This window comes from Anopheles gambiae, chromosome 3 (genome assembly GCF_943734735.2).
Source record: "Anopheles gambiae chromosome 3, idAnoGambNW_F1_1, whole genome shotgun sequence".
NCBI classification, from domain to species: domain Eukaryota; kingdom Metazoa; phylum Arthropoda; class Insecta; order Diptera; family Culicidae; genus Anopheles; species Anopheles gambiae.
The window spans coordinates 3269197-3294451 of record NC_064602.1 but is presented as its reverse complement, the minus strand read 5'-3'; the positions used below and the strand labels follow the sequence as shown (position 1 = coordinate 3294451).

The window sequence follows — 25255 nt, the reverse complement described above, 5'->3', positions numbered from 1 at the left end:
TAGAAGGGAGATTATACAGAAAGGGATAGATAAATGCTCACACAATGGGACCGTACGGTGGGGATAAGCCGATTTAAACCACCGAGAGTGCGCTCAGTAGCCTGTATCCTCTGCCCTTTGCTGCTCGAAGGACACTTGTCGTGATTGTGTGCGGTAGCTTAGCAACCGATTTTGTTTTGTTCCTCAACCGTATGATCATTTGCCAGATGGGATCTAAAGCGCAGAGATTATTGAACTTTATCTAATCGTTCGCAAAGTTCCTTTATTATTCATTTCGTGTACGGTAATTATCGTATAAGTTAAATCAATATCGCATGTTTTTTTTTACTTCGCATTTTTGAATTCTCTTTTAGAGATCACTATTCCTGTGTTACGACGCTAGGTGTAAGTCTAGTGATAATTTGACCTACAGGAGCTCTGTGCCAGCAGTTCCACGCTGTGGAATATTGAGAATTGTCTTTAGTTAAATCAATATCGAATGTTTTTTTTACTTCGCATTTTCGAATTCTCTTTTAGAGATCACCATTCCTGTGTCACGACGCTAGGTGTAAGTCTAGTGATAATTTGACCTACAGGAGCTCTGTGCCAGCAGTTCCACGCTGTGGAATATTGAGAATTGTCTACCAGCCGCTGGTTGCTGGGTTACGGACGTTCGAAGTTCGGTACGGACACTGGTAGGGATCGAAACGGCAGCTTGCTGGCATCCAGGAACACTGCAACAGTTCGGCATAGCACCACCGGCATCACCAACATGCGCCATCCAAGGGCCGCCCAAGACGTTCGACGAACTGTGCGCCATCATCGTGTTCTGCTGACGGTTTAGCCAACTGTTTTGAAGATGATGATTGTATGAGACAAAGTTGTTACCGCCGCTGTTGCTATTATTGCCGTGAATATCGTGCCTCATCCGCTGTATCGCTTGCATCGCCCTCAGCTTTTGGGTAATTAACTGTGTCAGGTCCATCCGATACAACCCACCTGGCGGGCCAATTGGCGCCAGCGGTGGCGGCTGAATCGGATCGCCATCCGGACGCCCGGTCACTGTCCGCTTGGTGCGCTTCAACGATGGCGTCTTTCCAGCGCTGCTTTGGTGCTTTTTGGTGTACACTTTGTGAACCTTCCCTGCCGCATTAGTCATCACATCCTTCGCGTGTTTTGCGTTAGTGCTGTTGATCCTTTCGGTAATTTGCGTCACTGTCGATGGTTCTACTATCACGGTTGGCAGGAGCTGATCCTGTTGCGTCAAGTCGACCACTTTGGCAAGGAAGCGTACGTTTGCTTTGGTTCGCATTTTGGCGCGTTGTGTGTGCTTCCGAACGATGCGCGTACAAGACTGAACGGGTTTAGCAAACGCGCGGTTATTCGATCCCAGCAGCACCTACACAAGCAAGCAGTGCAGACATTGCTCCTTACGAGAGTGAAGAGAGCAGCCAATGTACGGTTACCGGGGAAATGAATAGAATTTTGTACAATTCAATATCGTGCGCGATAACAAAAGGACAGCAGCAGTGGAAGCAGCGCCGGTGACTGACCTAGGCAGATTGCTGTGTTGCCAGCGGGTAGAGACGGAACGGTGCGAAAATAATATTCTCGGAAGCGTAGGATGGCGCTACGATCGATCGAGTGGAAAATAAAGGATCGGCTGGTTGTAACGATTCGCAGAAAAATAGTTCCACTTCCAAGTTGAATCGGATCCGGGCGGATGTGAAGGTTAAGCTTATCCTTACCATTACTGGGGTGAAAGTGCGTGTGGTTGCAAGAAGTCGAACGTATGGACCCAACAACAGTAAGAATTTTAATTAGATAAACACTATCATTTTATTATTGATTTAGATATTGCATCTTTTTCCTTAAATTAATCTGGTCTAAGTACTAAATACAGTTAATTTCTACCCAACTGCAATGGTCCCATCGAGGCATTGCGTCATTATTAAGGAACAAGCGATTCTTGGCGGACATTCCGTTCACACGAATACTGCTATACGGTACACTCGAGCGCCTCTACGGTGGCCGGTTTGAGGGTGGACGCTGTCGTTGGCCCACTCGTTTGCCAATAACTTTGCGCTAGAAGCTCAACGTGGCGGAAGATCGATTCGATTCGCACTTTTCGCGTAGGATCGGTGGAATAAGGCACGGACGCACTGATCGATGGCTTCCGGCAGACACCGTTATGAGAGGCCCCTCCCGAGTGTGCGTTGATCGTTGCAACTCTCCTTCGCTTGGCCTGCTGCTCTGCTACCGGATATTGATTGTTCGTAATGTCATGCAGAGGTGCAGCCGAGGCAGGGTAGGCTCGTTTCGCGGTGCTTCGGTTGCCACTAGCAACAGCCATTTGATGCTGCTGGCCATAGTACTCGCTGTTCGATTGACGTTGGTGCGTGTTGTTCCAGTGCGATCTTTGATATGTAGATGCAGAAGAACCGGTGTTGTAGTATCCAGCAGACTGATTGTTCGTGGTGTATCCGTTGGATTGGCCGTTCCAGTACACTCCAGTACACGTGCCCGTCTGCTGGGATGTTGAAGATGCACAATTGTTGTAGTAGCTGGCCCCGCTGTACTGCTGCTGTTGTTGTTGTTGTTGCTGGTAAGTTGTGGTCGCTCCATAATACGCTTCATTTGTAGAAGCATTTGCACTTGTAATTTGCTGGTGTCCTTGCAGCGATATGTTTGCCATGATGCTTTGCCAAAATGTTGAACTTTACGGACGGAGCTGGACGGAGAGTACTTGTAACGCTTCGGAACGTTCACGGTGGAATGATTGAACAGAGTGCAGGACATCTCGCTTTTAAACAAAGGTAGTAAGCTAAAGGTAACTTAATTACACATCCCTAAGATTAGCAGTCCCCGATCTTGAATTGCGTCGAGACAGCAGACTGGTAGACTGGTCAAAGGGTTATTCCCATGTCTTGACAGGTAATGCAGGCGTGGGTAGTGCCGGCGATGTCCCTACCTGCCAATGCACCCAGTCCAGTCGCCAGAGCGATCGGTCAGTCTCGCAGATCGCTTCAGATTGTCTGCCTCCGCAGGGTAGTAAAAGTTGACCTCCAGTTTAAACAGAGCCACAGGGCACCATATTCCCATTGCGGTAAGGTTGAGCGTAGGGTAGTCAGCCTCTGGATGTCGTGTTACGTTTGCAAGCCATTTGGCAAACAGGGTCCTATCCTGGAGCGCTTGGCTAAGCAGTTAATTCATAATTGTCCACGTAAAAACCCTCTGCGACGGGGCTCAGGCGACGGGTGGGATTTTCCATGTTCCCTGTGTTGAGGTACAGTTGAGGTGGGCAGGACTTGTAGGAAAAGAGGATAGCGCATTAATCCATTTCCTAAGCTTGCTGGCCGCCAGCAGGGCGCAGCCACAATCCAATAGAAGGATTAACGTTTACACGATTTGTTGGATAGTTTTGAATGCCTTGTCAGCCAGAAATTCCAGCTAATGTCATCGTATCCTTTGACATTTTTTTTTACTTCCAATGGATTCAAAAGTTATATGTTTTTACAACATTACTGCAGGAAGTGGCTCGTGTGTCATTCACAAACTTCCTCAATAAACAATGATCCTATAAAAACTTCCGTTGCTGTGTGTTGAATGAGGGTTTTCCCTACAGGTTTCCCATTCATTATTCCGTTGGAAATTACATCAAACGATTTTTTTCTGAAGCGTAAAATAATGTAAAAGCCCACTCTCGGTATCTCCGCATTGAAAACAGAGTGGAGTTTCAAAATGTTGCGTATTAAATTCTTGATCGGAGTCGCGGCTGAAAATCCTGATTTGATTGTTATCTTCTTTTCGATGCAAATCACTGTCATCTCACTGTCTCCGGTTTTAATGTCCATTCATTGAATCTGGCTGAATTTGCTCCGGCTGGACATTGCCGATCAGACGTCCGTCAGCAATTCTAGACTGCTTACGTAATAGGACTTCAAACTTCCGTCTGAGGGGCCGGCACCTGCTCGTAGCACTTTATTGCCCAACGATCACAATCGATCGCGAAAACAGTAGGACGCGCCGAAGTTACGTCAACTTACGTCCTTACGATTGCCTAACATTTTTAATTGCACCGCGCTGTGGCATCGGCTGGAAAAGGGATCTGGATTTGCCGACGCACAGAGAGTCTGGCCCTGTATAAAGGCAGAGTTCCGCGTGTCCTGCCCTGCTATTGCTGCTAGTTGTTTGTGTTGTGCCAAATTGGGGTCTGGAAATGGTAATAGGATTATAAAAATTATACCCAAATTCGCACGCAGTCGGAGGTTTCCCCCTCGCCCTAAGTCAACAGGTAAACGGTGTCCCTTAACCGACTCTTATCCCTTGGGAATTAGGGTAAGGTTGGTTGGTCAAGGTTTTGCATCGGTCGAAAATTCCCGTCCCAGGATTACCATCATCATCCAGGGTCAGCTAATTGAGCTGATCACCGAGCCGCGATGTAGAGTGCGGCGGTCAAAGGTTTATGTTGCTGGTGGTAGGCTCTGTTCCTCATTTCGCCAAAAGGTGACGACAGGCGCGCACGGTAATAGAGGCATCCCGGGTTTGCCTTTTGCACTAGCATTTTCCCCCGGGGCGGGCGTCACGCGGTGGGTTTGTCGTTTCGAACGTAAACAGATCGTAAAACCATAAAACCAATTCGGCCATCCCGGCAGGAGCAGGAGCTGGACATGCTTTGTTTTGGACGACTTCGGGCGGCCGATTGTCGCATGCCTGACGGCGTATGCAAACAGAGCAGCAGAAGACGACCACGATTGCCCCAGTTGCAATCCCATTATACTGACCTGTTTCAGGTTTTTCAAGTCGGTACCTGGGCGTGTCCCGTCGGAGCGTGCAGTAAATCTAATTTTCACCATTCGGTGGAAGCTGCGAATAAAATTGTTTCGAATGCTCCGCCAATGTTATATTGCTGGTGATGGTGCAGAGACATCGGGTCGTTTTTTGTTTTTGTATCAACTGTTCTTACCCTACTATGTGCAGTAACAGTGTTCTTGTTGTGCTGTATTCGAAACTCACAGCATCTCCCGCTTACTCATCTTGTTACCTTGGCTATCGACCATCGATTCCCATTACCTTTTCCACTTGGTTGATAGTTTTCGTAAACAATCTCCACCCACCGGCGCGGTTCCTTTTGCAGAAGCTGCGCGTCCTTTACGGCGAGAAGGTAGCGAGAACGGCTGACAAGCTACCCCCGGTCGGTTGGTTCTTCTGGTTTTGTCACACACGGGTACCCTACCGTTGGCCCATTTTCCCAAAGCAACAACCTCCAAAAACAAAGGACGGTAAAAAGATGAATCGTAAACACAAAAAAGGACACCGGCCTGGGTTGGCCGGGAAACGATCAAAGCAATCGGTGTTTTATGGTTTGTTTACGGAATGCGTTAGCAAAAGTCTATGCGAAAGTGGGCGCAACCATCGGGCCCCATCATCCTCTTCTGCCTTCAGGCGCACAATCGTGGGGTAGTCGAAACGCGTGCGCTTTTTACATTTTCTTAAGGCTTTCTTTTTATCGGTAAGAGTGTTGCAAAAAATTTATTACCTTTTTTGTTTTGTTAGCGCGTTTGCGGTGATATAAAATTCGCACAAAAACACTGATCATGACGCGTATTGTTACAGTAGTAAAACCCGCAGCCCGCCCATGTACCCTCCTGTGCGTTTGTTCTCTTTTTTATTGGTTTCCCTTTCGACGGGAGCTTTGCTAACACAATGGAGGCTAAAAAAAGGTATGTGTCCGTAGTAAAATAAAAATAAAAATTAGTTTGCTGTAATTGTCACCCTCCCAGCTAACCATATGGTGAGTAATTCCATAAAATCTGGAAGCTCCCAGCAGCATGCAGCAGCAATATCTTGTCTTAGGATGGTGTTATAGCTTCGATTTGATGTACTCGCGATGCACCACGTCACGCCACCATTTGGGGCGTTCCAGCGCCTCCGGCGCTTGCATGATCGCCGATTCCATGTGCCGGTACACGTCACCATCGCTCATACCGAGCGGTGAGTTGACGATGAAGTCGGGCGGTGCGATAGCGTCCACTATTGCGATCGCGTCCTGCTTGATCGTTGGCAGCAGGTCGAGCACAGCTTGCTGCAACAGTGCCATTGCGTTTGGTTGGGATGCAAAGTATCCACCCTGGTAGAAGACGCCTACGTGGCGCAGGATCGCTCCGGCACCGTACAGTGAGCCGAGTCGCTCCAGTGCGGATCGTTCCGGACCGGCCTCAAGGTTGGCCAGGAACTTTGCATACACGTTCAGTAACATACGCTAAAAGAGAGCACAAATGTGTAGGGTTCTAGCTGAACGACTTCAAACGGTTCTACGTCTTACCTCTCCGTAAGCGATCGAAAGCGTTCGCGCAAAGAACGACTGTACATCATTACGAGCCTCGAAGGAGGATTTTCCGTGCCGCTTCAGCGATGACATCTTCTGGAAGGATTCCTCCAACAGGTAGCCCACTAGCCAGTCGAGTGCCTCAAGTTGATCTGTTGCAACATATTGAATCATGTCTCTTATTCTCTCCAAGCTCTTTGCCCAACATCTTTCCCAATCACTTACTTGCAATCGATGCCGCATCCGCCGGACCAGCCCAGGTGGCCCTTTTTCTGCTGAGCACAGCATACTGCGCAAGAAACTGGGCCGAACCGAGCGGGGATACTTCGGCAAACTTGTCCCAACCCTTCGCCCGGACGCTTAGCAACCAGTTCGATGCTTGCTGGATCAGCACATTGTTTTCGCCCTCGTACGTACAGTTGGGATCGTTATTGCCGCGCAAATCGCCAATCGTCGACAGCTTCAGGTATCCGTGGCCACCGCACGCTTCCCGACACTCCTGCACACCGTCCCGGGCGGCCCACGTGCACACCGGCTTGGCAGCGGAGGAAAGCGCGTGCACCTCCATCCCGGTCGCGCCAATGTTCTCTCCCCCCAGCATCTTCAGCTGCATGTCCCCGTACGCCTTGGCGAACCAAAGGTTAAACACCCGTATCACAGTGTTGCTGGCAAGGTGCGGAAACAGTCGGAACTGTTGCGACTGGTACTCTAGCACCGGCCACTCTTCCTCGCTGTCGTCCGGTCCGAACTGTTTGCGGCTGGCCGAGTAGCGCAGCGCGATCGTGATCGCTTTCGTGAGGTAAACGTTCGCAATGCCACAGATGCCGATGCGCCCGCCGGAGAGGGCACCCAGCGAAGCGCCGAAACGTTTGGCCGGATCTTTAAACGGCGATACGAACTCGCCCTGCTCGTTCACGTCTCCCGTGCGCGCGAGCAGATTATCCCGCGGAATACGGTACTGGCGGAACATTACGAATCCATTGTCCACGCCCTGAAGTCCCGCCTTCGCTCCCAGATCACCGACCGTTACGCCCGGGTAGGCTTGTAGTGTGGTCGGATCTCGCACCGGTACGACGAATGCGTTCAGCCCGTGGTGCTTACCATCGGCAGTGTACAGCTGAGCGTACACGATCACATGCGTGCAGGTTTTGCCTAGATTTCCGATCCAACATTTGGCCGCCTCGAAGTCGGGCGTGTTCAGTACGTACTCCCCGGCCGTCGGATCGTACGTAGCGGTCGTGCGCATACCCTTCGCGTTGGTACCGTGCGCTATTTCGGTCAATCCGAACGCACCCAAATATTTGCCCGTTTCGTTGCCCTCCACGATCTCGTCCAGCCGGCCCACATCGAGCGTGCGTATGACGGACGGGAACATGCCGAACCCGAGCGAGTACTTCACGGCCATGCTCGGTTCGTACGCAATCCACGCCTGGTGGTAAATGGTGGCCAGATCGGGTCGCTCGAGATAGTCGACCATGGTGAACATTTTCTCATTCTGTACCACGTACATGCGCTTGGTGGCTAGGTGGCGTTCCTCGTCCATCGTTAGCGTGCCGGTCGGATGCGCGAACAGTGGGTGCTTGCTGGCAAACTCCCACACCCGGTGCTGCAGCTTGAGGGACGGTTCATCGTGAAAGGAAAGCTTGAGTTTGCGCCAATCGATGGAAGCTTGCTTCCGGTACCGGGTCAGTGGGCCACGTGCAGGTGGATCGGGAAACAGGGTTTTATTGTCCAACAGTTGTCCGTGCGCCGAAGGACTGGAAGAATACATAACGGTCAGTTTGATAGTATGCGCACGTGCTATTTAAATTTGAACAACTCGTCCGAGTAGAAAGCACACTTAAAACATCGCATGCACCAATTGTGCGATGTTTTAGGCAACAGGCCATTGTTTTCGTTGGATGTTTAGAATTTCTTATTCAAGTAAGCACATATTTCCGAAGCTCGTTTGCATTAAATAACAAAATGAAACACTTACCGTGCAATTGTGTTGAATTCGCTCATATTTGCCGGCTTTTCGTTGCCACTTGCCGGTTGTACCAGTTGGCAGTAGTCTCGCTGTGGCGTTTGTTTACGTGCGACTTTGACAGCTGGTGAAACACACACAGAAGAAAAACATAGTTCACGACGAATGTAAAACAATGGCAGCACACTTTTGTTGCTGTTGATGCAGTGGTTGCGTGCGATGTTCTTATCAACTCCACCATCCAAAAATACGGCCCGATAGCTGGCAGCAATAGGTGATAATCTTTTGCAAATCATCGGTAGACGAAATGCGCTGTAACCATACTACTACACTAAACGGAACACACAAACAAACACAAACACACACACAGTGTAAACCCTGGCAAAAAGATTGCGGGCGCACCAGCGGACCACTCGGCGCAACAACCTCGCTACGCAATGAATGAAAGCAAAGTGGGCCGAGGCAGGCCACTGAGATGTAAAACGCGAACGCAATTTTACATCATCACCACTACTGGCGCAGTACGTCACTAGCGCGCAGTGTTGATGATTGTGTCAGTGTGTGTGTGCGCGCGCTAAAAGCATGACTTTAAACTCGGTGCGTAGAGTTGATGCACTTCGAACTCTGTGCACGATCGTTGTAAAGTTATATTGCCCTCTGATAACTATTTCACAACTTGGAAATTTTCCTGTTTTTTTCTGAATCAGTGCGGGAATTGTGAGAACTTGCAAACAAGTTCCAACCCGACAGAAAGAAGCCTCAACCAGTAAGAAAAATATGAATATTGCCCTACCCTTTTCCAATAAGGATTTCTTCAAACCCAATCTTACAAGAAACGGTGTACAAAACGGTATTGTACTTTAAGCAAACTTCCAGAATGTTAGAAGCGTGCTGTCACTACGAATTAAGAAAGAACACTGAATGGTGTAGAGCTTTTAATGAATGCTTATACCCCCAGCTAACCCGCCCCAGTATGACGGGTCAAAGATTCATCGGCGATTCACAACACCGATGTGGGAAGGGAACACACGACACTGTGGAAGCGATAAAGACCCTCCTCCCCATGCGGGGGGAACGATAGAAGCCGCAACAAGCGCGATAAAAGTCGAAAATCTTTCCTCCAAATCCATCGGTGTAAGGTGTACTGAAAAGGTGATTTTATTTGTATATAGCGATAAAGGAGCGTGAGTAGATTCTCTCTAATTACATTACTAAAATCCGTTTACATTACGACGCGATGCATAAGGGTTTCTTCTCACTTGGCTTTTTACGACGATCGTTACCAGTTAAAACATGGCGCGGTCTCCTAAATATGGTGCAAAAAGTTTAATTCTAGCGCTAGCTACGTAATAAACGGCCCCAAATTTGAACGATCGCTGAACGTGCTACACATTAGGCCCTGTTTTGTATGCGGTGTGATCTTAACAGGATGCGAGCATACGATAACATTGCATTTGAATTTGAATTTCATTTGTCTGTTTTACCGGTTCGTCGAATGCACTTGGCGAAACACGTTCAACTTGCTCTCTGCCTATTTCACACACTCCACCTAAACAGCATATATGTAATTACGTATAGCTTTGAATAACGAAAAGAAGTTTGATTTTGTATGTGACATTCAGTATAGCTCGTGTATGGTTTTCGATATGCTTGGGAATTTCTACACAACGTGGTGTGTGCATTTTTAGGCGCTTTTTTTTAAAGTGAGTTTGCTTTTTCCTCCTGAACATTCCGCCGCCTATCGCTACGCTTTTAACATGCCGTTTTCTCTATGTTTCATCACACCTTTGCCATCGGTCTCTACCCAAAAACATCTCAGTCATTAGGTCGGTTTTACTTAATTCCTTTCAGACAATACACATCACTACACGCGAGTACATTTATACACATCACACGGGTTTCGCTAGGATCTACTATATATGCTCAACTATCGTGTGTCCCAAAATAAGAAAATAGTAAAAAACATAAAACTCAAAATGTTACACATTTATTGCGAAAGAAAATAAAACTTATAAAAAATCTCCCCCCGGTTTCTTTAAGAACGACATTACACAGCAGCTCTAAGTTAGACAAGTTACTACTATCGGTATAAATTCGTCATATCACACCTTCTTTCCTAGTCTTTTCTGTTCGTCCCATTCCAAAAGGATGTGAGTGAAGGAATTGTAGTAGTAAAGATAGAATATGTCTCTCTCTCTCACTCTTTGCGCAAAACCGTACATCACAAACGACGCCATTTTGCGCCATTGAAAACGGTGGGGCCAGCGCGCCAGACAGGGAGAGTGTCGTTTGTACACATCTGACTCTAAAGTATACGTAAGACAAAACAACCTCAAATAAATAGTCATAATAGAAACAGCTTCGTTGTGGAGTGAATCAATATACCCTACAGGACAACACCGTACACGTACGTCGTACACACGTCTGTCTAGCAACAATACACCACCACAGCTCGTTAGCATCGCGCACTATGGGCAACTAATACTGTTTTCACCTAAAATGACGACCTTATCATACGCAACTGGACTGGACATTCGCTGGACGATCCTTAACCTAGCCTACTCCACAACCCGCGCAAAACCCTTTCCACAAAATGGTTGGCAACAAACGCTTCCGGCTAACTCTACTTCTCTAACAACTGGTCACACGTGCGTTGCTTAAAATCGAAATCACGTTTAACTCTCTGTTCCGCACCCGTTACCGTTAATGAGCAGCAGCAAGTTAGGCTGTGTGGGTGTGTGTGTGTGCTTGGTACTTGACGCGGTTAGAATTGTCGTTTTGACACAAAAAGCGGAAAAACGGAGCCTGAACGATATAAAGTTCGCCCATTCATAATTTATAGACTGGATCAGATTGGGTTTCTTGTATGTGTGCGCACGCCCGCTTACGGGTTAATAGGATCCGAGAGAGTCTTGTACAGCCAATGAGTTCCGACAGACACACAACCACCTCCCCCGTGGAAGGGAAAGTTGTTCCGACATTCTTTGATTTTGCAGCCTCTTCACAAACGGTTGCAGTAACTGACCGGGGTATGAGATTCAGTTTCAGTCTCAGTTTCAAAACGGAGACCCCACCACATCACCCTTCCGGCATATGTACCAGGCTACGCAGGGTTTGGACCAGCAGCTCATTTCTCCGGATCGACCGGTGGTGTCTGCTCGCCCGGACAACCGTTCCCGCCGTTGGGCATTGTCGTTTCGATGTAGCACTGTTTGGCCTGTTGGTACTGCTTTAGTCGGCAAACGGCGTACTCCTGTGGAGGGGGAAAGCGAGGGAACAAACCATTTTTAGAAACGGTGTGTCAACGTTGAACAGCGACGAGCCTCTTACCATGTAGCCAAACTCGATCTCTTGATACACGTTCACGATGGCCCACAGGCTCCAGAACAGATGGGACGCCATGGTGAAGCACTGCACTTCCCGGCGCACCTGCTCGACCTCTTCCTCCGAAACGCTGCCCGTCAGCGAACCGTACTTGGAGCGTTCCTCCTCCTCGGCCGAATCATCACGGTCGCCAATCTCCAGCCCATCCTCCATCGGTGGCGACAAGTGGCTCAGGTACTGCGTGATGAACTTTTCCTGTTTTTGGCGTTCGTTCGTTAGAGGAAGAGAGTAAAAATTGAAAGTAAACCACAGCAAATACGTTAGTGATCGTCACAAGAGGGTAACACAAAAAAGGCTTGAAAAGAGGCTACAGTTTATAAAAGTTGCACAACAAGTTTTTCATTCATTCGACTTTTCATTGTGTGAGTGTGTGTGTGTGTTTCTATTTCTTTAAATTATTTGTGAACAACATCGTGGGGATGAAGATTTGTGAGTGAACATAAGGTTGAAATACAGCATGGGGGGCCGTAAGAACGACTATAAACGCCACGAGAAAGTACAATTACAACACTCACAACACACAAGAGGTGCGCGGATGAATGAAACGGGGGGGAAAACATGAAAAATGATAAATGGGTTTGACACACAAACTCTACTTTGGTAGATTCGCTTTTGGTACAAATCGGTGAAGGATGAGCGGACGGACGATCAGCCGGGCTCAGCTGCTCGCGGTGTGTGTGTGTGACTGTGTGTTTTTGCTTGGTTTGCTGCCGCTGCCCAGAACCCTACTTCCTAGTCACTGGTACACCGCAGATGCAAAACACACACCCGCCGCGCGCGCTCGCACATTTACAGAGAGAGAGCGTGCGCACGCAGAAATCGGCTCCGGCATTCCGGGCCCCTTTCTAAAACGAAAGAAACCATTACTGATGCTCGATGGCGGTACGACTAGAGAGAGGTACCGCGCGACGACGAGGACGAGATGACGTGCTGCTGCTGCTGGACCAGAGAAATACTTTATCCTGTTTTAATGAGTTTTGAGTTTCTATTGGTTCCGGTACGCGACTTGGCGCTCTCTAGGCATTTGTGCTCGTGTGGCGGCATGGTGGAAGTGCCCGGTAGGCCTTCACTCAACCCGCACACGCACCACGCACCAGTATGGTGGACGAGAACGAGAACTGAAGAGAAAAACAATAGAAGAACGCAAAAAAGAGAGCAAAAAGCACGGAGGGCGCGCAACACGATTCGGCCCTGGTTACCTGACCACCTGCCGAGCCGAGCTCGAGTGCGCTGATGATGGTGGGCTTGCGCCGCCCATTGTGGTGTCTCCGAGGCTGGAGGCCGTTCCTTACCTGCTGTTCGGCGGTAGGGTACTGGTCCAGCTTGTGGTAGAAGTAGGGCGACTGCGTGTTGGTGTAGTCGAACGTCCACTCGAGGAAGTGGTTGGCCAGATCGAACCCGCGATAGTTGTAGGCACAGTACTCGAAGTCAATGATCATCAGTTCCGGCTCGCCGTCCGTGGAAGAGTTTGCGTCCGACAGGGCTTGGGAGTTGCCGCTCAGCACCGAATCTCGCGTATTGTCCAGATCGTTCTCCATCGAATCGTGATCCAGCGATCGCTTTCTGAAATGGAATGGGATGGGCAAGGTTCTTTAAGAATGGATGCGATGGAAACAAAAGACTTTCCCCTGCATACCTCGAGCTGCGATTGAGACCAATGTTGCCATCGGATGGAGATACCGATTCATTGCTAGAAACCACACCGCCGTTCGATATTAGGATGCTGCTGAAGTGTGAATCGAGCTGGGCCGATTCATCGAAATTGTCCAAAGTTGTGCTAAAGGAAAACCAAACAGAACAGATACATCAATGTTTGTGTCACGGAAATCCAGCACATCCTTTAGCTTAGCTTACCATTCGCGGAAGCTAGGTTCGCTCACTGTGGGATAATCCTGTCGCAGCAGTATGTTGCCCTCCTGCAAATCGTTGTGACAAAAGACGACCGGAAAGTCTTCGCTCTCAATTACCGATCGCAACCACTCGACCTCACCCGCCAGATCCATCGTGGTAATGATGCTTGCTTCTTCCCCCGACTGATCCCCGATACCACCGGCCTTCTTCACGTTGCCGTTCGCCCGATCGCGCTCCATCGTTTCCAGCGTCCCGGCGATACCCTTCAGCCACCGGGCCATCGTGTTCCAGATCCAGTCCGGTTCCTTCGACACCGGTATGTCCATACTGTGGATGGCGGCCATCTTTTCCGCTACCTTTATCGATATCTTTGCATCGCTCAGCTCCGCCGTCAGCAGGGCCCGGGCCGGTATGTACTGTTCGATGCGGCCGCCCGGAAAGATGCCGTGCAGTTTCGGGCCAAGCTTGCGCTCGCTCAGCAGCGTAAACACGACCGATTCGGTGAGCATCGTTTCCAGCGCATGTTCCCCGTGCGTTTGACCGTAAATTCTTAGCAGCACCTGCAACACGTGAGGTTGAAAAAGGACACGTTAAAGAATGTGTTCATTTAATCAAATTAAATCGAAATTACATCAAGATTTTAAACATTCTTTTCCACCCCTTTGCAAATGAAGACCTTGGGAACCGTTTTGCCACCGATGCGAAACGTAATAGATATTTGCCCTATCTTATCTATTCGTTGGTAATCGGCTGTAAATTGGCATTACCACAGCCCTGAACTGCTGCTTCGTAACGAGCAAATAGACTGTTGCGAAGACACACCGTTGTCAGTACAATGGCCAGAGTTAAAGGCCTGTGTGTCGCATGATAATTCTGGTTCGCGCCCTCCAAGCAGCATCGTCAGTAATTTGATCATCGATAAAGATCGGCCAATGCCTGCCCCCGCCGACACAATGGCGCGACAGTAGTAAAGATAATAATTAATACGTAACTTCCTAGGCACATGATGGAAGGAGCCAGAAAAGAAAAGGAATTTCTAATACGCGAGGCTGTTGTGCATCCTTCCCCTCTGCGGTGCCTGCAACTGTACCCGTCGTATCCTGTCTTTCGCTCATCGTGTCTCCTGGCTTACCTCCTTTGGTTCTAGCAAACTGGCGCCACTATCCTTTCGTGCCCGCTTGCTTCCATTTCGTGCCTTTGTTGCCGTCTTTGTCACGGTATGGTGATCCGTTGCGAACGAGCCTCGCCGTGAGTTTGGATGCGATTTCTTGCCACCATTGTTGTTGTTGTTGTTGTTGTTGTTGCCGTAATAATGATGCTCCGGCAGGCTGACGTAGTAGAGGAAGTTGGAGAGTCCACCGCTGATGCGCTTCAGCTGCAGCTCGTCGGCCGATATCGTCTTCCAGGCACCGGTCAGATAGTCCCGACAGATACGAGCCGCAATGTCCCGCATCTCCGTGGGAGAGTTGGCCTGCGATGGTGAAGGGAAAGAGAACACATACACACAAACACACAGACAACTATCATTAGTATGGAACGTTCGAGTGGTTTTGTGGGGGAAAATATACGGAGCGAGCGAGGGGAATACCGATGGCGGCTGCTATTATGAAACCTACCGTAGCCGTACTACAAATGAGACAACTTAAGAGGAAGCTAAGCTTAAGGTTTAGCGAAGGAATCAGTGTGTGTGGTTTTGCTGCTGGCGAGTCACACCCAATCCGCAATTTGCAAAAGCTTTGTACTACGCGTGTGTGTAATTGCCGTGTGTTGGTGTCTCGGTGGGGATTCACACACGGTCACGTAGGTGTTTTTTCTCTCTAAGGTTACAGCAGCGGGGTATCCTTCAGTATCAGTATATTGGCTGGTGTATTGAAACGCTAATGATTTGTTTCCTCCTTGATTAAACAGTGAACGCAGTTACGATATATTCGATCTAATGGTGTAGAAAGAACTGCCGAGCGTGTCACATACACCGCAGTACCTCTGTCTGTCGCAGCAAAAAGGTGAATATTTGGCAAAAATCGATCGCAAGGCTCTATCTTTGGCAAACGGCGGCCATGCGGAAAAGTATTGCGCTGACGCTGTCGTGGATTAGTTGTTGTTGAGAGTAGCGCTAGCAGAGATAAGTAAAAGCTCAAACACACTTTATAAATCCTTCAGATGGTGATGATTGCTTTGGCAAAGTATCCGGAAACTGAGCCGCTCCTGAACACCTAATCAATCGTGTATCTCCTTGACATATTTCTATGCTAATCCTAACAACTGCAAGTCACTTTACACTTTATCAGGCCTGACGACTGTGTGTTCGGAAAACAAACATGGATTCTAGACACCTTTCCACCGAGACACCTCCGGGGTGGATAGGTTACGATGCACCGCAAACACACTATTGCCATTCGACCCCGAAGAAACCCCGTCGACGCATGCGTGCCCGTTCGTGGCAAGGCAGGTTCGGGTAGACGAGCACCGCCGTCGGGTATCGGTCGGTCGAGCCGATCAACCTGCTTGCTGTTGTTCCTTTGCGTTTTGCCTGCCAAAAAGGTTGCGTTGCGTGCGGGCTGGCAGGCAGCCGAGTGTGTGTGTGTGTGTGTTTGGTTGCTGTTGGTGTGCGACATTCTGTGCCGTCCGGTTTCATCATCGCCAGCAGGTCGCTTAAAGGGCTCGGAGTCCGCGTAAACAACAGCTGTCTGAAACTGCGATCCTCTCCGCAGTCCGCTGGTGGAACAACAGAATAACACACACACACATACCAACACAGCCATGGCAGCAGCAAAAGGATTCGCGGCGTATCGTAATACATGACGTAGCGTTTCTGGGCCTGCAACGAAGCCGAAATAGGAGCGTAGCGCGCGCCGTCACCCGACAGGTGGCCAAGTGAGGAAAGTAAACAAAAACACGTGGCACCCAGCGAAAGCGGATCAATAAAATGACTGCAAGATTCGCTACGGCAATGGGCTTTTTTGGGATGTTTATTGATTCAATCAAAGGGTGCAAACAAACAAAGTAGGCATGGCGGGTTTGCTTTTGTTCAATATCATTAAGATGCGATTCGCCGTATGGTCCTTACAAGGCAACCATTATAGGGTGCCCTTACGGCACACAATGTAAAGCGGAATTTGCAAAACAATTCCTGTATAATTGCATCCCTTGCTGATTGCGAATTATATCAAAATTTATCTCACTTCTCCATTAATCTTTTTGAAATTCAAAGCAAAAGCCTTTCTCATTTTCAATCATATCTTCTCTGTCTCTTTTGATTGCAAATCAACTGCGCTGGACTCAACAAACTGTCTACAATTTTCTGCTTTAAATTATTCTACTATTGATTTTCTTTTACTCCTACTGTTCCACTTGCTCATCGTCATACAAGGGAACTGAGCACATTTAACACACCTCGCGGGCAAAGGGTTCGACATGCGACATGCTGGCAGCAATTTGCCACCCCGCCCCCTGGTGTACGTACACGGCTACCAACAATTTTTGCTGTAGGATAAGCTAAAATTATGTACCATTATGACCGTTATAACGGGCCCATTACACCGGCCGCCCGATCTACACGTGCAAATGTATAAGCGCCACCGTCTGTATATCGACGTGTACAGCACACTCCAACAGTGGCAGCATGGACCGATATGCATTAAGCACTGCACACTAGATTCGTCCGTGTACAGGCGCGCTAACCTTCAGCTGTGCCTTGGTGAATCGCTAAAACATGGCTCCGGTACTCTCCGGCCGTTTGTTTGTGTGTTTTTTTTTTGTATCCCCCGTACCGGTGCATTCGTTTTGTCCATTATTGATCCAACCGTCATTGACCGTCATATGCATAGATAGAAGGCAAACCAGACCGGGGCAAACCAGAAACCCTTACGATAGGGAAGTCCTGGGGGGAAATTTAGCCTGTATTGTATTGCGTTTTTTGTTCTCTAAAACGAAACATTCAAAATAATTTGAAAATGCAAACTATCTGCGTCGATCCCTTGTCCACAATGTCGTGTTTTGTGTCTCTCGCGGGATTTTTGCACACCTACAGCAATTAAATGGCGCGGTTTAGTGTCATGCAAATAGTAGTAAAAATAGCTGCCAAGCAGCTTGCCTGTGTGCGCATATGAGTAAGTAAGTGATGAATGCAATTATTAATGCGATTCGCGCCAAAATGGGGTTTTCGTACAATTTGCATCATAAAAAAGATCTCAATCTGCCCAAAGTGCAATGTGCAACGTGATCTCTGGCGTAGAGCCAAAGGCAGCTGATGTGTAGAGCTCTAGTGTGCCGTCTACGCTCAAACGCAATACCCCAACCAAGCAAGCGGTGCCGAATAATTTGTTGTGTGTGTGCAAGCAAAAGCTTCTATAGAAAGTGTAGAGGAGCTGAGAGAAAAAATCCGACGTGCGGGGAAATGCGCAAATAAAGAAAGGTTGACATTTTTTTAGCGACCGTCACACTTCACCTTCAATAACTGCTTCAGTGATTCCGCCACGGGATCAGGACGCTTCTGCTAGAACGGGAGGGGGGGGGGGGGGGGGCGAGGAGAGAAAAAAGAAACCAAAACTGTTGTAATCCACACAAAACACATTCGATTGTAATTAGATGCCGGATCACGGGTATACCGAGGGGGCTGCGTAACGATAGCCAAAGTCACACGGCACGGTATGTCTGGAACGTGACCGTGAAATGATGTCTGATGATGACTGTTCGCACAAATCCGTCACGGCGTAAATCTTTCCACGTGGAATAAAAATCTTCTAAATGTCATTAATGCAGTACACGTTTTGGACGGTGGGATGGGGAATACTGAGAGAGTGAAACCGTAGCCAACAGCTCCATACGAAAGCCGGAGGAAAGTTACCGCTTCGCTCGATACAAATGATTGAAGGGGCGGAGTACTAAATTGGTCAAACACAAAGCAGAAAGATAAGTGTGTACGTACACTTTGTTGCACAGTAAAAACGACATTCATATCAAGACGAATTTTTCATTACGGCGTTGATCCCTTGCCCTTTGTTGGAGAACCGCTAAGCAAACGACGGCCGCTCGCTCCACGAATTGTTTTATGAAGAAACGCATCGGGCACTTGTATTTCTAATATTTACGCCGCAACTATTCTACTGATAAGAGCCGGCCGAGACCCACCCAGCACCACCCTTCGCCGCCCGCACTTTAGGGGAAGAGGGCAACAGACTGGTGAGAGGAAACACATGCATAATCTCGAAGGCAATTGTTTGCTTAAACTTGACTTTCCTTACGCGTCATTTCCTGCCGGCCTTGATCGGGAAGGAATTGCAAATGGAATGATTGTGAATGCGTTACCTACTGTTTAAAAATTGCATTCCATTTAGTTGAATCGTTCACCAGGGAAAAGGTGTTAGTAAGCGATTAAGAAGCGTTGATAAGCTCAGAAGAGAGCTCCCCGAAAAAAAAGAGCCACAAACATTGACCGACCGACCGACCCCGTTCCAACAAGGGAAACACTTCCGGAACCATGGGAGACAACGGCGGAGTGAAATAACTTCCCTAGCACCTGCTCAGCCGTTTCCTTTCACGGTGCCGGTGAGTGCGAAATGGAACAACAAACTGCTAACAAAGCCATATCAACCGATCTAATTAGTCATGCGTCGTGACATTTTGCAACCGCGCACGAGTGGATCGATCGGTTCGGGAGCCGGTTCTGTAAAGTCGCTTTGCACCAATTTCATGTCTTGTCGTAATGTCATCGAACTAGGACCATTGCACAGAGCGACAAACAACTAGCGAATGCATTGATTAATCATTTCGAGATGATTCTACAGCGCTCATTCCCCTTTTTTACATTATTCTGTGATCTTCACGGACACGATACGATCGATAAAAGGCGAACCAAGAGACGCGTGGCACACGGTGGCGCACGTAATCGCTGGTTCGTCTTCTTCTTCCAGAGAGGTCATCAGCTGCGCGACGGGGCCATAGCTCGAAGGACAGACTGTAGTGGGGGGGGCGAGCCGATTTGTTGTGTCGATCTACGCCGTATTCAACCCCAACACACACCATCCGTTGATAGAAAGTCTGCAAAACGCATTCCCCGCATTGGCCGCGAGCCACCGGGGCGGGCTATCGTTTAGATTTGTTTTTCTTGCGCGTTTCGTGAGTGACTCATTTGTTTGCGTTGCTAATCCCCTGTCGGAGCACTTCTGTGTTTGTTTTCGAAGTTGTTGTGGAAAACCTATCTACGTCATGATTCACAGGCCCCTAAAATTAAATGTCTGTCCTTCTTTAAAAAAGCATGTTTTTAATGATATTCAGATGGTATGACGCACGCAAAGCGTCGAGACGCATTACTTATTGTGTCGTGCTATGAAATAATGAACATCTGGTTAACCACAAGTATAATGAGTGTTCCATCGTGTGGACCACCAGAAAGTGTCCCACACAGCCGCGGGCCGTTTTTAGAGGGCTTTCTCTCTCATGTAGCCGTAATCGATCGGTTGTCACGATCACGCCACCACCATACGCACACACACACCTTCTCTTCTATCATGGCCTACCTGTTGAGAGGGAGAGAATCAAAATGGCACTTCAAACTACACATCACTTACCTTCGCAATCAGGTTATTCATGTTGCTTCTATCTCTCCTGTGCTGCTGCTTCGCATAGAATCTTTCACTGCGTGCCGGATGAGCTACTAATCACCGTATGTGCACCAAAAATGTCACACCACTAAGCCTGAAGTTCGGATGTTCGGATGGGTGATTCGGTATACCTTTCTGGCGCACGCTGATAAGCAGGCACCCCTCTGGACGTGGGGATGATTTTTGGACTTTGTGGGTACTGGCCGGTCTTGCGCGCGCGCGCCTTTCGGTCGATGCCGTCCAACCTCGCTGATAACGGGATGCGAGATTTCGATTCGGTGGTAACAGCACAGCACCAGGCCCAGCGACGCGGGTATGTGTGTGTGTGTGTGCTTTAAATAAAAAAAAAAATCCGCTCAGCCAAGACGTCACTAGCGTCGCGTTGCGTCGTCCGTTCTCGGTACCGGTTCGAAAGGTGTTGAATGGTTTTCTTCTAGCCCTTTTCTTTACTTCACGAAAAGTAAAAATAGAAACAGCGCTACGTGAAGCGTACTGCAGGGAATCTATCACACTCACGCACTCACTCACGCACGCGAATCTACGACGGCGATTTATAATTTGTTTAAACAATTAGCAACGATAACTTAAAATTCACCAATCTCCAACCGAATCTTTGGTTACATTCCACAAGAAACGTGCTCTAAGCGTTTGGTTACGCGTGTCTGTTTGCAAAATGATGACCCAGCTGATGCAGATGTTTCGTTTTGTTTGCTTTTCACTTCTCTACCGTACACCGCATGCTACGCTCAGCAGCTTTCGGCAAACGGAGAACAATAAACTCAACTTTACGGAAATCTTGCATACACTTTGTGCAGTCAACTTTTTTTTTCTTCTGGGTGGTGCGTACCTAACACACAGGTTTAGTTAAGAATGATAACGTTTAATAACAATAGACACACAATAAAAACACAATGAGTGCACCGAACGAACAGACACGTCCTTTCAGCTTAACGGTTTGAATGTTATTATTTTCCCTTCGGCTCGGTAAAACGGTTGGACGGCGCAGACCGTATTATGCGTTTGACAGGAGGTGGGGGAAAAAACATCGCATGGAAAATTCATCGAATCGATAGTGACAGTTGGGATAGTGCGCAGACTGCACCATTTGCGTTCAATTAGCCCCTCAATTGTTGAAGAATTAACAGCGATTTTCCTGTTTCTTGTGATATTTTCCCTTCAAAATTAATTGATGATCGTTCATGATACGATACTAAACGTATTTGTTTTCTTTTTATTATTCGGTATGTTGTTCTATTTTTGACTTTCTTTTCCAATTGGGATGTTTCGATTTCGATCCGTTGCATTTTACCAGATGTTTGGTAAGGCTCGTATTTCGGGAAAACTTGCGCTGGCATTTCTCACACCCATAAGGATATTCACCGGTGTGCGAAACTTCATGCCGTGCCTTATCCGTTCGGTGACAAAACTCTCTGCTACAGTAATCACACTGAAACGGCTTTACGCTCGAGTGTATGCGCATATGGTTCTTCAAATTCACCGCACACACGAACGACTTTTCACACACCGGACACGGGTGGGTTCGATTGCCGGCGTGACGCATCGTGTGCATGTTGTAGTTATGCTTTTTGGCAAACGTTGCCCCGCACAGCTCACAGCTAAACGGTTTGTGGTTGCTGTGCAGCAGCGCGTGAGCTTTCATATTGCCCTTGGTCGCGAAACGCTTCTCGCATATTTCGCAGGTAAACAGTTTCTCCACACCGTGCTGTGGATATTGTTCGAGATCTGCTAATTCAAGCTTCTCATCATTCGATTCATCTTCCGCGATTTGTTGCTCTGCACCGTCACCATCTTCGGGCTGCTCTGTGTAAGTAGCTTCGATTAGGTATTCCTCGTCAAAGTACGCAGGAGCTAATTCTTCCTTCAACACAATTTCGATAGCGTTTTCTGATGTTGAGTCCTCGTCCGCCCCACTAGACTCCTTTTCATTCGCTAAACTTTCACTGACTGCGTTTGCCTCGCATGATTCGGTCTCTCGATCACTTTCCACGGTTTCGTCTGTCAAATGTTCCTGCTGTTTCACCTCTTGTGGCACACTGCAAGCGTTACTGCGCAGCAGTATTTTCCGCAGCTTTCTGTCAGAGGAAATACATTTCTGCCTGATACTGTAAGCTATCACCATCGCTTCAAGACAACTATCGCACACCAAGTCGGGCAGTCCATCGTTTGGATCGATTGCAATACCCGCGCATTCGCTGATTAGCGTCGCTGGCGTTAGCTCCAGTGGAATCTTGGCACAGTGCTCAAACAATGGCCAAACGTGTTTAACTTCTTCCATGCAAACTCGGCAAATTTCGAACGATTCCATGGAGGGTTATATTGAAATGAATTAGTTAGGCTTTATGGAAAAGCGAGCGGAACAACAACAATACTGTAGCTTGGTGGTATGTAAACAAACGAGCGTCTCTGATCTGTCAGCTATTTACGCTATACAGTCAGTACCCGAGATACGCATACATACAAACCGGTTCATTTTTAACAAACAATTTTGCTTTTATTTCATTAAAACAAGTTCATGTTATTGATAATATTGTGCGCCATTGATATATCAGCTACAAAATCAATACAAAACCTTATTTAAATCTTACTCTTATCGTATTTTAATTTCATTTCTATTCCTACCGGTTGAACTTGTAATCGAACCGGTTCGAACGGGCTAATCAACTGTCAAACTGAAAAAACGGCATCAAAATGCCATAAATATAAAAAAATTGCGATGAAAAACATGAAACAAAAAAATCCGTGAAAACGCTCCCGTATTTGTATATCTTTGTGCAATATTGCTTCCCGAACCGAGCGCATGAGAACAATCTCAATGTAAAGCTGGTTGTTAAACAATTCTTCCTTGTAAAGTAAGAATATTTGTGCCGTCCATCATTAATCTGAACTGCTGTTCGACGGTTCTCACGGCAGCATCGGTGCGACAGAAATAGGGCAGCGTAATCCAGAACGGGAATACAGGAATTTGCTTGCATTCCTCCAGTGTCGCCTTGGGTACGGGTTGCGGGTCAGACAGACTGCTAACCGGTTTGGCAAGTGTTTCAATGCAGTGTTTAATGCAATTTTTTAACTTTGTAGAAAAGAAACTTATAACTGTGTGCTTCCGTAATACCGAGACAAGATGCGTAGCAGAACGGAAATGGTGACCACCACCCTGGAGGGTTCCGATTTTGACGAGGAGACGGATTTCGAAGACTCCGAGGAAGACTGGCGACCGGAAAAGGGTGATCCGAAAGCGATGAAGCGCAAAACGCGCGACATACTGACCGGCATGGTCAGTGGAAAGCGTGGCGGTCGCAGTAATAGCAGCAAGCGGGGCCGCAAACCCGCCGCCAAGGGCCGTGGCGCTGGAAGAAAACGCAACTCCGAAGACTACGATGATGACGACGACGACGATGACGATGATGACGATGATGATGATGATGATAGTCGGTTCGATAGTGAGGGTAGTGGCAGCTCCACTCCACCGGTACCGAAACGGGGTCGAAAGTCCGGCGCCACACCGCAGCGTGTGTACGGGCGCAAAGGCAACAGCAGCAGCAAGACATCACCGTCCACATCGAAGGGGGGCTCGATGGGACGGATGAAGCAGAGTCCCAGCTCGGAGCAGTCGGTAAGACCGATCCAGCGCAAGGTTGTCAATACGGCGAGCAGTTTTCCGGACAAGAGCGGCTACCTGAAACTGTTCGTTAGCCGGGCGGACCTGGAGGAAGGCATACGGGACAATCTGAAGGTGTGTCTGTGGCGTCGGGACGGTTCCAGCTTGCTGCAGAAATACTTTCGAGATAAATCGGTCGACGCAAACACGCCACAGTTCACCTCCTCGATGGTGGTAAGAGTGTGTTTTGGGGTGTGGGTTTGTAATTTATATTGTTAACACGCTTGTATCTCTCTCTCCACAACAGTATTCCTGCTGGGAGGATAAACGGGCCGATGAGTATATGGAGGTGAAGGTGCGCTGCATCGAACAGACGAAACAGTTGCGCGTACAGATCATCGATGTGGAAGCGACCGAGATCAGGGCGAAGGAAGAGTACCAGAAGTACATGGAGCAGTATGGCAAATCGAGCGATTCCAGCCAGGGCAGTGATCGATCGAACGGCGGTAGGAATCGTTCGCGATCGGGTGCCGGCGGCAAGAAGACCAATCGCAGCACGGGAGAAGACACGGATGAGCGTGACGAGGCGAACGACCAGGAGGAGGAAGAGTACGACGAAGCGGACGAGGAAGAGGAAGGAAGTGAAATTCCTTCGCAGGAAGAATGAGATTCGGCTGGTGGGGGAGGGGATTCGGCATAAGAAGTAGGGGAATACCCGGGTGCTAATAACAGCCGCCTTCCCCACCAGAAAAGGACACGTGTGACACACAGCATATACTAATTTATATTATTTCGTACGCGTATTCCTCGTACGCTGCTGCAGCTCCGTCTCTGACGACTGAGGCATGAGATTTGAGACGAATTGTATCTTCTTCCTTCGGCACGAATGTTCTCAGCAGCCAGACAGAAGAAAAGAAAGCCACATTCGGCCGAACATACAATCCTGTTAGCATGTAATTGTATTAAGAAAAAACGCGTCAACACGTATTCTGTTACAAAAAAAACGAACAATACTTGCACACACTTACACGCTAGCAAAGTAAGATAGTAAGGCGACGGATACTCGTGTAAATCTTCACACATTTTAAATGTTAATGTTTATGGATGCCCCCGCGGCAGTGTACCACGTGCGTACTGTAGTAGTAATAGTAGGTACACACTTGACTGAACTTCTTGAGCATGAACTTTCGTAATTTAGTACTTTATAGTAGTTCCCTTCCCGACAACATCATGACACGCGCGTTTGCAGGCAGGCTTTGCAATGGCGACAGCCAATTTAAGGGTTAAGGGCCGCCGGATGTTTGCCAAAACGAAAGATCGATTTAATGAAGAAAAAAACACACACACATTGAATAATCATCTGCACTTAGGCATTTGATAAGGACGGAAATGGAAATGATGGGAGCGACTGAAGACGAACTCGTAGTGCAATGTATCTCGTCCTGCCCACTCTCTGTCACTCGCACGATTAATGAAATTATTAAAAATAAACGCGATTCATTGTTTTAAATGGAACTATCAATGGAAAA

At 48.1% G+C, this 25255-nt stretch overlaps 4 protein-coding genes across 16 annotated transcripts; 1 reads left to right on the top strand and 3 right to left on the bottom strand.

The window, feature by feature from the left end:
- Nucleotides 1-110: 110 nt before the first annotated feature.
- LOC5668197 (nucleolin) lies at nucleotides 111-25255 on the top strand. Of its 3 annotated transcripts, none has more exons than XM_061660817.1 (3): nucleotides 111-1786; nucleotides 23207-23960; nucleotides 24034-25255. In XM_061660817.1, exons 2-3 carry the CDS (start codon nucleotides 23250-23252, stop codon nucleotides 24391-24393), a joined length of 1071 nt encoding a protein of 356 aa, XP_061516801.1. In that variant the 5' UTR covers nucleotides 111-1786; nucleotides 23207-23249; the 3' UTR covers nucleotides 24394-25255. The 3 variants fall into 3 exon arrangements, with proteins under 3 accessions (XP_061516801.1, XP_061516800.1, XP_061516802.1); XM_061660816.1 differs by lacking the exon at nucleotides 111-1786 and adding an exon at nucleotides 22800-23122; XM_061660818.1 differs by lacking the exon at nucleotides 111-1786 and adding an exon at nucleotides 22816-23135.
- LOC1277993 (peroxisomal acyl-coenzyme A oxidase 3) lies at nucleotides 5590-9248 on the bottom strand. 4 transcript variants are annotated; one of them, XM_061660803.1, is made up of 5 exons: nucleotides 9067-9217; nucleotides 8286-8397; nucleotides 6533-8064; nucleotides 6305-6459; nucleotides 5590-6241 (listed from the first exon to the last, which is right to left on the bottom strand). In XM_061660803.1, the coding sequence occupies exons 2-5, from the start codon at nucleotides 8309-8311 to the stop codon at nucleotides 5843-5845; spliced, it is 2112 nt and encodes a 703-aa protein (XP_061516787.1). In that variant the 5' UTR covers nucleotides 8312-8397; nucleotides 9067-9217; the 3' UTR covers nucleotides 5590-5842. The 4 variants fall into 4 exon arrangements, with proteins under 4 accessions (XP_061516787.1, XP_061516785.1, XP_061516784.1 ...); XM_061660801.1 differs by having other exon boundaries at nucleotides 9104-9193; XM_061660800.1 differs by lacking the exon at nucleotides 9067-9217 and adding an exon at nucleotides 8512-8749.
- Nucleotides 10239-21135, bottom strand: LOC1277995 (choline/ethanolamine kinase). Of its 8 annotated transcripts, XM_061660806.1 has the most exons (9): nucleotides 20515-21077; nucleotides 20078-20442; nucleotides 17956-18000; nucleotides 14641-14979; nucleotides 13512-14068; nucleotides 13294-13434; nucleotides 12950-13220; nucleotides 11604-11852; nucleotides 10239-11526 (listed from the first exon to the last, which is right to left on the bottom strand). In XM_061660806.1, the coding sequence occupies exons 2-9, from the start codon at nucleotides 20096-20098 to the stop codon at nucleotides 11401-11403; spliced, it is 1749 nt and encodes a 582-aa protein (XP_061516790.1). In that variant the 5' UTR covers nucleotides 20099-20442; nucleotides 20515-21077; the 3' UTR covers nucleotides 10239-11400. The 8 variants fall into 8 exon arrangements, with proteins under 8 accessions (XP_061516790.1, XP_061516792.1, XP_061516789.1 ...); XM_061660808.1 differs by lacking the exon at nucleotides 17956-18000 and having other exon boundaries at nucleotides 20515-21096; XM_061660805.1 differs by having other exon boundaries at nucleotides 20078-21071.
- On the bottom strand, nucleotides 21314-22649 carry LOC1277996 (zinc finger protein 271). The gene has a single exon (XM_317516.5). The coding sequence runs from the start codon at nucleotides 22434-22436 to the stop codon at nucleotides 21345-21347; it is 1092 nt and encodes a 363-aa protein (XP_317516.5). The 5' UTR covers nucleotides 22437-22649; the 3' UTR covers nucleotides 21314-21344.